The sequence below is a fragment of the Suricata suricatta genome, chromosome 5, assembly GCF_006229205.1.
Source record: "Suricata suricatta isolate VVHF042 chromosome 5, meerkat_22Aug2017_6uvM2_HiC, whole genome shotgun sequence".
NCBI lineage: Eukaryota > Metazoa > Chordata > Mammalia > Carnivora > Herpestidae > Suricata > Suricata suricatta.
Window position 1 is genome coordinate 55523733 of NC_043704.1, and position 13822 is coordinate 55537554.

Here is a 13822-nt window from a genome sequence, read left to right on the forward strand (position 1 = left end):
TGGGAGGATTTTTGACCCATCACCCTACCTCATTCCTATAGTCATTGCTAAGACCTTCTATGAATCCATTTCCTTTTCTCCCATTCCCACAGACGCTGCCTTCAACAATGCCTTGTCATCTCACACAAGGGCTGGGATAGCCCCTTCCCTCTAGGATCGCTGCCTTCCAGCCCTCTTGCCCACCACACCAGCTTCATTGTCCCTGCCCTCAACAAATCATGACCTCCTATTATCGCACCCCTGTAACACATGTGTGTGCATATACACCCTCCCAACTCCTTGAGTTCAGAAACCATCAGAATAAAATCTCCATGATTTCTCTATCAGATCCTTTCCTCTAGTCAACCAGGTCTCTTTGCTGCCTGATCTTGCCTTACCTTTTCTTGCCGCTGTCCCCATTGTTCCTCCCATAGGAAATACCCTCCACTCATTACTCTGATTAAATCTCCTTCCCATCTTACATATCCCACCCCAAAGCCTTCCTTCTTTATAAAACTCCCATTGTCCACTACACATCATGGTAGTGACTCCCACTTTTGGCCTCTTGTCTATACGACTCATGTGGTTCTAATCTTCTAATCATTGAAGCTTTATATGATTTAATTTTTTACACACATATCCTTTTTTTCTCTCTCTCTCTCTCTCTCCCTCTCTCTCTCTCTCTCTCTCTCTCTCTCACACACACACACACACACACACACACACACACACACACACACACACTCTCTCTCATTTATACCTGCTGGGCATCCTACCCACTTTCAAACACTACCAAGTTGGGGGGAAAACCACTAACATTTACTCTATAGCAATATGAAAGTCTAGAGCATTGGCTTCATAACTGGCTTAATAATTATTTACTCTATAGGACGAATACATTAAGTTCTAAAGAGACTAAGAGACCTATTAAACAATATTTTTTTGGGTCCATAATCTGACTTCTATCTCTTGTTATAGAATGTCCCTCAGCTCCAGAATAATGCACTCACCATGAAGTTCTTTTTTTCCAGACAGAATTTGATAGACTATGTGGTAGTTCCTCTCTCCAGGCTGCTGGAAAATCACTCGGGATTTTTCAAACAAATCTGCAGGATGAGAAAAGGATAAAGATTCATACTTAGGTGTTCTTGCAAAACTTAGAAGAAAAGTAATCAAATAGTGCAGCTGCTACTTACGAACATCTATGTCTGCAGACAACAGCTTGCCTCTGGCACAAAAGTGCATCCTGATGAATTTGCCCTAGGTGGACACAAAACACAGCCTCCCACTGAAACATTTCAAACAGTTGCAATGGCTTTATCACACACATTCCTCTCAAAGTGACTACTTCCCAAAAGTTAGAAGAAAAATGCAACATGGGTCTGAGATGGCACCAGTTAATTCTAGGAGCGAGCTAGGATGACACCAGGACTCCTTGTGTCTCAGACCTGCCAACTTCTAGCTCTGTGTTCTGGTGGGTGTTCTTGAATCCCTCTGGGCCTCAGTATTCTTATCTCAAAAGGAGAAAACTATTCTCCATGAGGCAAATTCTTTCATTGATTTAGCAAACATTTGTTGAGCACCTACTATGATCCCGGAAACCTGCTAGACCCTGGACATATCACATTAGAAAAAGAGGTGTGGTCCCTAGTCTTCTAGATTCTAGGTGTAAGCAGCTAATGCAATTACATTAACAGAGACATTTGGTGAGTCTTCAACCAAGAAGAAAAGCCAGTTGTGCAGGAGTTCAGTGAGTAAAAAGGAGTCTAAGAGGCAGCAGGCAGCAGGCACCATATCAGTAAGCCATGTGGGCCAGAGGAAGGAGTGGGATTTAATTTTACAGGTGCTCAGAAGACACTGGGAGGTTTTAAGCAGAAGAATGATAAGACCATATTTATGTTTTAAAAACACTACTTTGGCATAAATTTTTGGGACTCTTCCCTTTCTTCTCATGAAAAGCCATAGGACAGGATCTAATGGGACAGAAAGACCACCCAGAGGTGACATTCCATGTCAGAAGTCATGGGCAGCTAAGGAGGCATTCAGTGGGGGGTGCCTTGGTGGCTCAGTCAGTTAAGCATCCCACTTCAGCTCAGGCCATGATCTCACAGTTCATGGGTTCAAGCCTGTGTCACACTCTGTGCTGACAGCTCCGAGTCTGGAGCCTGCTTGGGATTCTGTGTGTGTGTCTCTCTCTCTCTCTCTCTGCCCCTCTCCCACTTGTGCTCTGTCTCTATCTCCCAAAAATAAATAGACATTAAAAGTAATAATAATAAAATAAAAGGAGGCATCAGGGGCACCTACAGCTTGCAGGATGGAGAGGATTGTGCTGGGCAGAGGGCTAGCTGATGGAGGTCATTCAAAGAGGGAGTCAGAGCAGAATAGCAGCTGGGCAAGGGAAGGCAAGTGGCTACAAGCAGTGGGATTGAGCCATTAAGTTAACAAATGCAGGACAGTGGGAACCACACACACACACACACACACACACACACACACACACACACGTACATACATATATGTGCATTTATACACATTAATTTATGTATACATACATATATGCACAGTATTAATTGAAATCATTTAACCTGAGTTTCTTGATTTTTGGACTCCTTTTTCTCTTTCCTTTTTTCACCTTCCTTTCTTTCCTTCTACCTTCCATTCATCCATCTTTGTATATTTTGCTTCTCTATTTTTTCTTCTATCCTTTCCAACTTTGTTTCTCATTCTTGTTTCTTTTCTTTCTTTTTGTTCCTCAAATGTTTATTTATTTTGATAGAGAGCACCAGCATAGGGAGATGCGGAAGAGAGGCAGAGAGAGAGAGAGAGAGAGCGAGAGAGAGAGAGAGAGAGAGCGTGCGCGCGTCCCAAGCAGGCTCCACATTATCAGTGCAGAGCCAGAGCCAGACTCAGGGCTTGATCTCATGACAATGAGATCATAACCTGAGCCAAAATCAAGAATCAGATGCTTAACCAACTGAACCACGCAGGTGCCCCTCTTGTTCTTTTTCAATAGTTTTCTTTTATTCTCATTTATCTTTCTACTTGTTTTTTCATTCCTTCCTTTTCTTTTACTTTTTCCTGTCTTATGTCCTTTCTTTTCTTTCTCTCTGTTTCTTCCTTTTCCCTCTTCCTTTTCAGTTTTGTCACATTTCAGCAGAAAATGACTTCACATTCTAATCAGTCTCAGATCTAGCAGTTGTTGCATGGACCAGTACCAGCACCTGCTATGCAGGCAGACATCACAAGCAGATGTAAGCACAGGCAGGGCAGCGCGAAGGCCCTGGATGGAAACTCGCCAAATCAGCATGAGGTGTTATTTAATTGTGCCCAAAGATCCAAACAGGAAGCCTTCTGCAAATTTCCTTGTAAATTATAGAGTGGCTCCCTGCCACTCATTTTTGGCATAAAATGGATTTGTGAAACAAGGGTTGGAAATCCAAATTCTTTCTCTATCCTGGGGCTACAAGCTATCAAAAGCTATTTTTAAAAAATCTCTCAAAAAAATTCCCAATGGGAAATATGCAGAAGTAGGGGAGCTATAGGCAAGACTAGAAACAATAATTCTACTAAGTGAATTAGGAAGTGCTTACTAAATTGACTTGTTATAAGGAGTATAAGAAATTATGAAGGAGAAAGTACTTTCAAATCTGTAAGATGTAAGTGTTATTGGAATTTTCTGGGTGAGCTTTCCTACTGGGAATAGAAAAGAATATAAAACTATTAAGTATTTTCTTCCTGAAATTGACCAAATAATAGAAGCTTCTCAGGTGCACATTTATGTGCAGTTTTAATTATTAATGATGAAACTGATCTCTTTCTTTTTTGAAGACTCTAGCAATATTATAAAGTTTCATCAAAGACCTCTTTGGTGTTCTAGAATTTTTTTTAACACCTATGTGATCAGACTTAATTTTATTTGTTTAAAAATTAAAGATTCTGGGGCGCCTGGGTGGCTCAGTTGGTTAAGTGTCCAGCTTCATCTCAGGTCATGATCTCACAGTTCATAGGTTCAAGCCCCACATCGGGCTCTGTGCTGACAGCTAGCTCAGAGCCTGGAGCCTGCTTCAGATTCTGTGTCTCCCTCTCTCTCTGACCCTCCCCTGCTTGCACAGTCTCTCTCTGTCTCTCAAAAATAAATAACAAACATTAAAAAAAATTTTAAGTAAAAATTAAAAGACTCTGCTATAAGACTTAATCATGTTACTTACAAAACGAGAGGAGTTGTCATTTCTCAAGGTTTTGGCATTTCCAAATGCTTCCAAGATAGGATTCACTTCACTGATTTGATCTTCTAAAGTCCCCTGTGATGCAGGTATAAGAAATATAGCAGATAAAATTTTCAGCAAAATTCTGTAATGTGGTAAACCCTCCATTCCTAGGTCAGACCCCATTCTTGCTTTGATAACCAGTAGCTACAAGCCATTTCCATATTTGGTTATACAATATTACTTTGGAATAGGAACTCAGAAAAATAGATGTATGAGAAATTGTCTTAACATACAATGTCCCTGTGAATATATGTGGGAGGTCACTTATTTTTAATGCTTCTCTTTTGGTTGGCATGCCTAAGTGGGAAAAGAACATACAGATTTACAAAAAAAAAAAAAAAAATTAGTAAATGCCATACCCTATTTCCAGACAAGTTTCATTCCTTATATTTTCCCCATTGTTAATCTCCATCTCTTCCCATCTAAGTCTCACACATGAGAATTTATCCTAAGATAACATAACAGATTCTTGGCATTATTAAATTATTTTTCCCTTGTTACTATTCCTAGGTAATCTAGCAGTCCATTCCAAGCAGTGCCTTGTGACATAAAGAGATGTAGATATTTAATTGGTTGGGAGAAGGGGAAGGACTCTCTCAGGTGGAAAAATGGCACAAACAAAAATCAAAACTCAGTACAGAAAGATTAAAGATTTTATAAAAACGAGAAGCCTGTTCCTCATGGTACTGTTAACAATGTCTGCTAACAATGTAACTATGTATTACATAGTACTTGGGAATTTATAAATTTACAAATACTATGTCCCTTCTAAGTATAATGGGTCTACTATCCTTTAAATAAGGAAAGGGCTATATAAGCAAAGATTTTCATAGAAGTGTTATGTATTATATAATGTTTATGTATTATCATCAGGCTCAATGGCTCAACCAAACACATACCAAACAACCAAAATGCACACAAAAATGAAGTAATATCTAGTGAATAATAAAGTTCAATGATACCTAAAGAAATCAAAGTCAGGAATGTGGTGGCTGGTAAGGGAAATTTTTATGGTTTGAAAATTGGACCAGTTTGCTATTTTGATATATTTTTTACTTTGCAAAACAGCAGGAAGGATCCAGGATTGAACTGAAAAAGTAAAATAACAATGCCAGACATAGAGAGATGAGAGGCTCTAACAGCTCAATAACTCGTTGATTTTTGAGTCCCACTCAGAATTATCTAATTTAGCATACCAATTCTCATGGTTTAGTTACTCTCAAATTATCATGAAACCCATCAACCTGTTAATGGAGCTTAACAAAGTAAGCTAAATAAAAATCACCAAAGATAAAAGCAATAGAGAGGGAAGGTACATAGAACCTGGAATATGATTAAAGTTGAGGGTATCAGGCATTTGTGAGCTGATCTAGGAGACAGCTGTGAGGGAAGCAGACTTTTACTGGTATTTATCTGTGGGAGTTTGACATTTCATGATAGCTAAAGGAATTCAGAAATATCAGAAGTAGCCATTCAAGGAAGGCACTGATGACCCTAGCCTTTATGGAAGATGGCTTGGATCCTAAAGGTAATTCTCAGAATGTCCAATCAACAAAGACTAAATAACCCTTGAGGCAAGTCTGAAACAAAATTTCATATTTGGGGTTATTAGTTTGAAGCACTTAATGATCCTCTCAAGAAGCAAGATGGGGGAAAAGACTTTTCTAAAATTTTCTAAATGTTCTGTGGTGCTTGTCTTCTCTTTTTTCCCCCAAAAGTAGTCAAGGCAGAACTTCCATGATCAGTAGATAAGACCTGTTCACCTTTCTTGCCAAGATTATGAAAACTTACCGGCTTTTCCCTAGATTCACCCATGGTTGCTATGGTGGCAAAATACTGGATAATATGTTTGGTGTTCACAGTCTTTCCAGCACCAGATTCTCCTCTGTGATTGAAAATTCAATGACATAGTTAACTGGTTCAAAATACAAATGCAGTGAATGTTAAATAATTTTAACCATATAGGCTAAGACAAGAAGGGAAAATTCTATGGAAAACTGGAGCTTAAAAGGAAACTTTAGAGAGATATAGATATTTAATTGGTTGGGAGAAGGGGAAGGACCATCTCAGGTGGAAAAACGGCACAAACAAAAATCAAAACTCAGTACAGAAAGATTAAAGATTCTATAAAGACCAGAAGCCTGTTCCTCATGTTCCTGTTAACAAAGAGCTGTAGAGCACCTTTATTAATTAAAGACTGCTTTCCTCCTTACCACCTGTCCAAGGGATTTTTACATATTGAGGCTATCAGATGGACTAGGTCCAACCCCCTCCCTAAGAAGAGGGCCTAACAATCATTCCACTAGGCAGTTGGATCTTAGACTTCCCTTTTACCTTTGATAACCAGTTAACTTTGTGATGTAGACAGAAAACACAGTGATGACAGCTTCATCATCCAAAGCATCATAGGATCAAGGTCTACCTTTATCTGTATGAAATGCCAGGAAATAGTCTATCTTCTCTGCAAAAGCCTGAACACTAACTATCCTTCTAGCTGTAAGATTCTGACACTGTTACTCTTCTTAGGATGACGAAAGCCAATGGAGAGCCCAACACCTACAATGGAGGTAACAACACCGTTGCATACAGAGACTAACTACTTTAGCATTTCACTGCCTCTTCAGTGTTAGTCTCTCCCCTCAGCCACCAGGCTGACAGTTTACCTGGCCAATCAATGCTCTTCTCAACAAAATTAACATACAACATGGTATCACTGAAGTGTTTTCCTTCGTTTTTTCCTCTAAGTCTCTCAATCTTTTAGTTTCTACTACTTGGTATATCCTGGTCTGCCCCAATCTGACTGCCCAGGTAACAGCAGATTATATGTTCTGTGGTCATACCCATTGGATTTTCAGTCTTTCTGTCCAATTAGCTGGTCCAAAGACCTTTGAAAATGATTATTTGGACAGGGAGCTCTCCAACAAGAAGATGATTAAAATCAGCTTGTGAACTAGGAGTTCTAAAAGATCTACTAAAATGGTAGAAGCAGTCTAGCTAGTACCAAATTTAGAGTAATCACTGACTAAAGTGTTATGACAATTTCCTGAGTATCTTATTCTTGCCTAGAATCTATTCTGTATCTAAAGAGCAAACAATTCAAAGACAGTGAATTTATGTTTTATTCCCAGTGAAATGTAGGTGTCTGTTTCCATTGAAACTTTCAAGGCTGGCTAAAAAGAAGAGGCAAGGCAAACACTTACGTCAAAAGTATAGACTGATTCTCTCGAGCTACAAAAGAAAAGAAAATGTCAGAATGTTCTTCTGCCAGAACTTCTACGTATTGGCAAACTTATTCAAAATTTCCTTGGTTGCAGTTTGAAGTCAGACACAAGGCAAAGGATTTCCTCTCAGATGGAAAAAAAAAAAAACCACTTAAATAGTACATATAGAGTAAAATAGATTTTTTCCCTTGCCCCTATGTATGCCAGTCATAAGGACATACAAATCTCAGGCCTATTCTCTCCAAATACAAATGATAACCGACTAATGGTTAACATTTTTGCCATTTTAAGCCTTTTAAGAAGCATGGTGTTACAATAGCTACAGAGAAACTTCTTTGTGCCAGAAACGCTAGCAGGCGCTTTATATAATAAAAGCTGCCATCTACAGGGGGCTTACTCTGGGCCAGCTACTGGGATGAGCACTTTCAATGCATTATCTCACTTAATTTGACATGTGAGCTAATCGTCTCCAGAACCCTAGGAGGCAGGCTCTATTTTGCCCATGTTTTATCCAAAAGAAACGGAGGCTTCAAGTGATTAGGTAACTGTAAAGGCCATGCTCTGTTCACAATGCCTACGTGCCTCTTAGTGACATGGAGGAAAAGTAGATCAGATATTTTTACCTTTCATTTTGTAGGGCAGCCACTTACTGTGAAGCATATCCTGAAAGGCATTATCGGCAACAGCGAAGATGTGAGGGGGAACTTCTGATCGCCTCTTCCCTTTGTAGGCAGCCACGACTTCTTTCTGATACACTGGAAGCCACTTGTAAGGGTTTATGCTCACACAGAAGAGACCTGAATATGTCTGAGGAAAAAATCAGAGAAGATTTCAGAAAACCAGTTAGAAATACTTCCAGGTTTGTCAGCTCTCTCACTGCCAGATAACATTTGCTGAAATATTTACTCATAGAGGAACTAAGAAGAGGAGAGCTTTTGGATTCTTACAGAGAGGGACTATAACAGGAAGAGACAGAATCAGGTTAGAGTAGCAGCAGGACCTGGGGTTACCTCTCCCCAAGGAGATCCACCAACTCCTAACATGTCTGACACACACACCTTTTGAAGTCAGAGAGGATGCCATCAGCAGGCTGAGCAGCCTTCAGGCATTTGAGACCAGAAGGTGACTTGTGTTTCAATAAGATCTGGAACCTGGTTTTAAAGGCACTGAGGGGAAATAGTTCATTTGGGTCACCAAGTCACTATCATGGTTGAATTGTGGCCCCCAAAAAGACACAGATTGTAATCCTCAGAACCTGTGAATGCAATCTTATTTGGAAAAAGGATCTTAGCAGGTTTAATTAAGTTAGGGATCTCAAGATGATATGTGGGTGAGACTTAAATCCAATGGCTGGTGTCTTTATAAGACACTCAGAGAGGAGAAGATATGGACACACAGAAGAGACAGTGATGTGAAGACAGAGACAGAGATTGGAGTGGTATGGCCACAAGGAATGCCAGCAGCCACTAGAAGTTGGAAGGAGTAAGGAATGATTCTCCCCTAGAGAATCCAGAGGGAGTATGACCCTGGTGGTTTGATTTGATTTTGGACTTCTGGCCTCTAGAACTGTGACAGAATAAACTTCTGTTGTTTTAAGCCAAGTGATTTGTAATAATTTTGTTATAGCATTCAAGGGAAACTAATATAGACATGTAGTTACAGTTTCCAAGGGGAACTAATATAGTCATGTAGTAAATAAAAGTGCCAAGGAGCAAGCTGGCTATGTTTCATGGCTACTACAGCAATGAATCCCAAATGCCACCATTTTGGTCCAATCTACTCAGTGCTGCTTTTGTTGAAAAGGTTCTGAGTAAATCAAAGAATCCCAGCAACTATCACCAACTTAATGATGATGAAAAAATCATTCCAGTGACTGAGTACAAACTAGGTGACAGGCACTGCACTGTTTTACATTCTCTTATTTAATCCTCCAGGCTACCTTGGAGACCCAAGCATTCTTATTCCACTGTACAGATAAGGGGACCTCAAGAAGTTAAGAAAGGGGTGCCTGGGTGGCTCAGTCGGTTAAGCGTCCAGCTTCAGCTCAGGTCATGATCTCACAGTTCATGGGTTCTAGCCCCGCATCAGGCTCTGTGCAGACAACTAGCTCAGAGCCTGGAGCCTGCTTCAGATTCTGTGTCTCCTTCTCTCTCTGACCCTCCCCTGCTCATGCTGTCTCCTCTGTCTCTCAAAAATAAATTTAAAAAGGTAAAAAAAGTTTAAAAAAAAAGTTAAACTTAAAAACTAGTAGTAAGTGAAAAAACTAGTATTTGGACACTGGTCTATCAGGCTCCAAGCCTTATGCCTTTACTTTAGCTTGACAACCTAGGGAAAGGGAGATGAATGTTGACAAAATAAAATCGGGGAAATATTAAGACAAGATCCCTTTCCAGTGGGCATTCCTCAAGAATTATTCCCATGTGAGGCACCTGGGTGGCTGAGTCTCTTAAGTGTCTGACTTCATCTCAGGTCATGATCTCTTGGCTCTTCAATTCAAGTCTCACTTTCTGCTGTCCATTCAGAGCCTGCTCAGATCCTCTATCTCCCTTCCTTTCTGCCCCTCCCCTGCATATTCATTCTCATTCTCTCTCAAGAATAAATAAAAACATTTAAAAAAACTATCCCCATGTGAGTATGCTTAATTTCAATGTAAGTTCTTATCCAAAAGAGGGCGGAGACATTGCCAATATGAGTGCCAACATATTTCACAGTAAAGCATATATACACACATAGATCATCCAATGGTCATAGCGCCTCTTCAGGGTATGCAGCACAGATGCTTCATTGAGATGAATCAGCATTGCCATATCTTCAATCATTTCACACTTTGGGGGGTTCATCTGCTGAACTTCATCCTCCTTGACACTCAGATTCTGCAGAGAAGAGAAAAAATATAATATGTATTTTCCTATTTTATGTTCCTTCATTTTGCCATGCATTAGAAAAAATCTTCAGAGTCAAGAAAAAGATGCCTCATGAGAAAATGGGGCCAGAAGTTTAACCAATCCTAATGAAAGAAACAGGTGTTTCTCCTGCCCATATCACTCTTTGCCTGAAGATGAAGTTTAAAAAAGTTTTTGTTAAATCAAAATATCCTATCTTGCAGAGCTCTAATCCTATGGCTCCTCACTGATTCTGGTTATCTCTGAGAGCACACACATCATACGGCATATGATTTGGCACCTCTCTTAATAAGTAGAAGGTTAGAAGAATAAATTTGGAGTGAAGGGTTGAGGAGGCAGATGAATTCTTCCAGACTTTGTTCAAGGTCTATCCTCTTCCTCAAGCCTTTCCCAACTCCCTTAGTTCATTTTTAAAAAACTTTATCATATAAAAACCTGTACTATCTTGACACTAACTCTTATGTATATATTAATAATTAACTATGTTAGACTATTTGTCAGCTAGATTATAAACATTTGAAGGAGTTTTGATGTTTTCTTTTAGTTACTAAAGCATCTATTATAACATGATGGACAAGGTAAGTACTCAATAAATATTTATCTCCTGATGAACATGGATGTATTGCACCCAAATAATTGTCTAGGGTTGTCCTCAAAGTTTCCTAACACCATCTCCTATAGCCCTTTCTTTTGCTTTATAAACATTAGTATCAACTGATGACTCCATTTAATCCCAGTTGGCGATGTCTTCTTCTCACATTCTCCCTATTCTTGACCAAATCCCTACCCACAATCTGCTTTGGAATTGCTCCAACAGTAATCCCTTTTCTTCTGAATCCTTTTCATTTTCATATTTCAAGAACCCCTTCTTTCCTGTAGAACATAATGGGTTCTCTTGCATCTTAAATATCTCTCCTTAGCTCTGATTCTATTATACTCTCTTCTTTCATTGACAACATTCTTCCATAAGTATTATTCTACACCCACTGGCTTCATTGCCTCTGTTAATATTACAAAGACTGTTCATATGGTTATGAAAAGTGTGGTTACTTCCAACGTTAGGAGGAAGAAGGCTGGAGCTAGGGAGATAAAGTAGGGATGGGGGAATGGCACCATCATAGTATGGTGGGAGGACAAATAGGACAAAACAAACCCCTTTAGACTCTTCTCTCTACATCATTAACTTACTGCTTTCACACTTTTCTTCCTATGATTTCCTTTGAAAGTCACAATTATAATATATTATATTTACAGATCACCTTAAATACTGTGGAAAGACCACAGTTTTGGAACATGTGCTCAGACAAGAGAGCCTTTCATTTGGAAGCCTAATAAAATAGGGTTGGAGTCCATCAAGAAAGTGAAAAGACAACACTGGTAGAAAACCTTTGCAAATCATATATCTGATGAGACTTCTATCTAGAATATATAAAGAACTCTTAAAATGCAACAAAAAAATCAATAAACCAATTTAAAAAATGGGGAAAAGGTTTGATTAGACATTTCTCCAAGGACACACATATAGCCAATAGGCATGTGAAAAGATTCTCAATATCATTCAATGATTAACGAAATACAAATATAACCACATTCAAATCCCACTTCACACCCAATAGAATGGCTATAATCTAAAAGAAAGTAATATGTGTCAGTGAGAATGTAGAGAAATTACAACCCTTACATTTTGCTGGCAGGAATAGAAAATGATATAGCCATTTTGGAAGACATTTTGGCAGTTCCTCAAAATACCTAATATAGGAAATACCATATGACCCAGCAATTCTAGTAGGTGTATACACAAGAGAAATTAATACATCCACACAAAAACTTGCACATGTCTGTTCATGGTGGCATTATTCCTAATAGCCAAAACATGTAAACAACCTTAATGGCTATCAACTGGTGGATGAATGAACATATGTGGTGCATCCATACTATGGAATATTATTCAACTATAAGAGGGAATAAAGTATTGATACATCTTACAACATGAATGAACTCCAAAACTATTATACTAAGTGAAAGAAGCCAGACACAAAAATCATATGTTATATGATCCCATTTATCTGAAATGCTGGAATAGGCAAATCTAGAGAGAAATAACATAGATCAGAGGGAACTAAGACGATGACTGCTAATGGATACAAGATTTCTTTCTGGGATCATGAAAATATTCTAAAATTAGATTACAGTGATCATTGCATAATACTTTAAAAATACTAAAAACTGCTGAATTGCACACTTTAAAGAGGTGAATTAAATGATATGAAATTATATCTCAATCAAGTTGCTTAAAAAAAGTTGGCATAAACAATGATGGAAAAGAGACATTCAAATCTACTTTCTCTCTTTTAATAAGAGATAGTACCAAGGCTAAAGGGCCCCTGTTTCCTTATTTAGGATATTCTGAATTTTTTCTTGGCCACCCATGTATGTTCCTGCTAATAATGCCCAAATTCTTCCCTTAATTACATTAGTCATATAAAATCTACCTATTCTGGGATTTTTTTATGTCCAGATACTGTCCAAAAGACCTATTAAGACATCATACATAGTAATTTATAAGTAGCCTCCAGAATTTTACAACTCAAAGGGCAATGCTTTAGGTTATAAATTGCCCAGATACAGGGGCATCTGGGTGGCTCAGTCAGTTGAGCATCTGACTTCAGCTCAGGTCATGATCTCACCATGCCTGAGTTCAAGCCCCATGTCAGGCTCGGTGCCAACAGCTCACAGCCTGGAGCCTGGATTCGGATTCTGTGTCTCCCTCTCTCTCTAACCTTCCTTGACTCACACTCTGTTTCTCTTTCTGAAAAATAAAAACATTTCTAAAAAATAAATTGCCCAGATGTGAAGATAGGGGCGCAAAAACAGACGAACTTCTTGGTAATGGTTGTTTGTTATGGAGTTGATGCAGAATCGGAAGAAGATTGGAGATGTTGATGGGCAAGGAATCATTTATAAAAATCTGCCATAAATTGTTCATCTGAGTCGGACAAGAAATAGAGCCCAGCTCACCCCCATCGGGATGGCAGATAACCTGAGTTCAGTAATGTAGGTGAAGGTCCTGAGAGTGGACTGTCTGCTCAGTGTCACCCTGCTGCCCTGGTGACAGGGAGGAGGGGTTGCAGGCCATTACAGATTTACTTCACATGCCTTCCATGACACCTTACAGACTAGCTTATGCCCAATACTTGCCCTACTAATCTCTTTCAAAGGTCATAAGTGACCTCCTAATTCTAAAACTCTTTATCCAAGGCCTTAATCTCCTCTAACATTTGGCATTACTGACCATCTCCCATCTCTTGGCTTCTCTGGCACTGTGCTATTCTTAGTCAAATTATTCCTCTTTTTCTGTCCTAAGAACAAAACTTGCTTCAGAATTCTTCAGGTCATTATTCACTGCAAGGGGCACCTTCTGAAAACAACAAGACTTGAAATATTGATGAAA

The 13822-nt window shown here is 39.1% G+C and overlaps 1 protein-coding gene across 1 annotated transcript in view; it reads right to left on the minus strand.

Moving 5' to 3' along the window:
- The window catches only part of MYH15 (myosin heavy chain 15), a 148023-nt gene that overhangs the window by 129574 nt on the left and 4627 nt on the right, over positions 1-13822 (minus strand). Inside the window, exons 3-10 of the mRNA XM_029939249.1 lie at positions 10198-10341; positions 8119-8275; positions 7448-7475; positions 6039-6132; positions 5741-5761; positions 4188-4280; positions 1176-1239; positions 990-1085 (exon numbers count right to left, since the gene is read on the minus strand). Coding sequence (XP_029795109.1) covers positions 990-1085; positions 1176-1239; positions 4188-4280; positions 5741-5761; positions 6039-6132; positions 7448-7475; positions 8119-8275; positions 10198-10341 — 697 coding nt within the window. The remainder of the gene's footprint in view (positions 1-989; positions 1086-1175; positions 1240-4187; positions 4281-5740; positions 5762-6038; positions 6133-7447; positions 7476-8118; positions 8276-10197; positions 10342-13822) is intronic.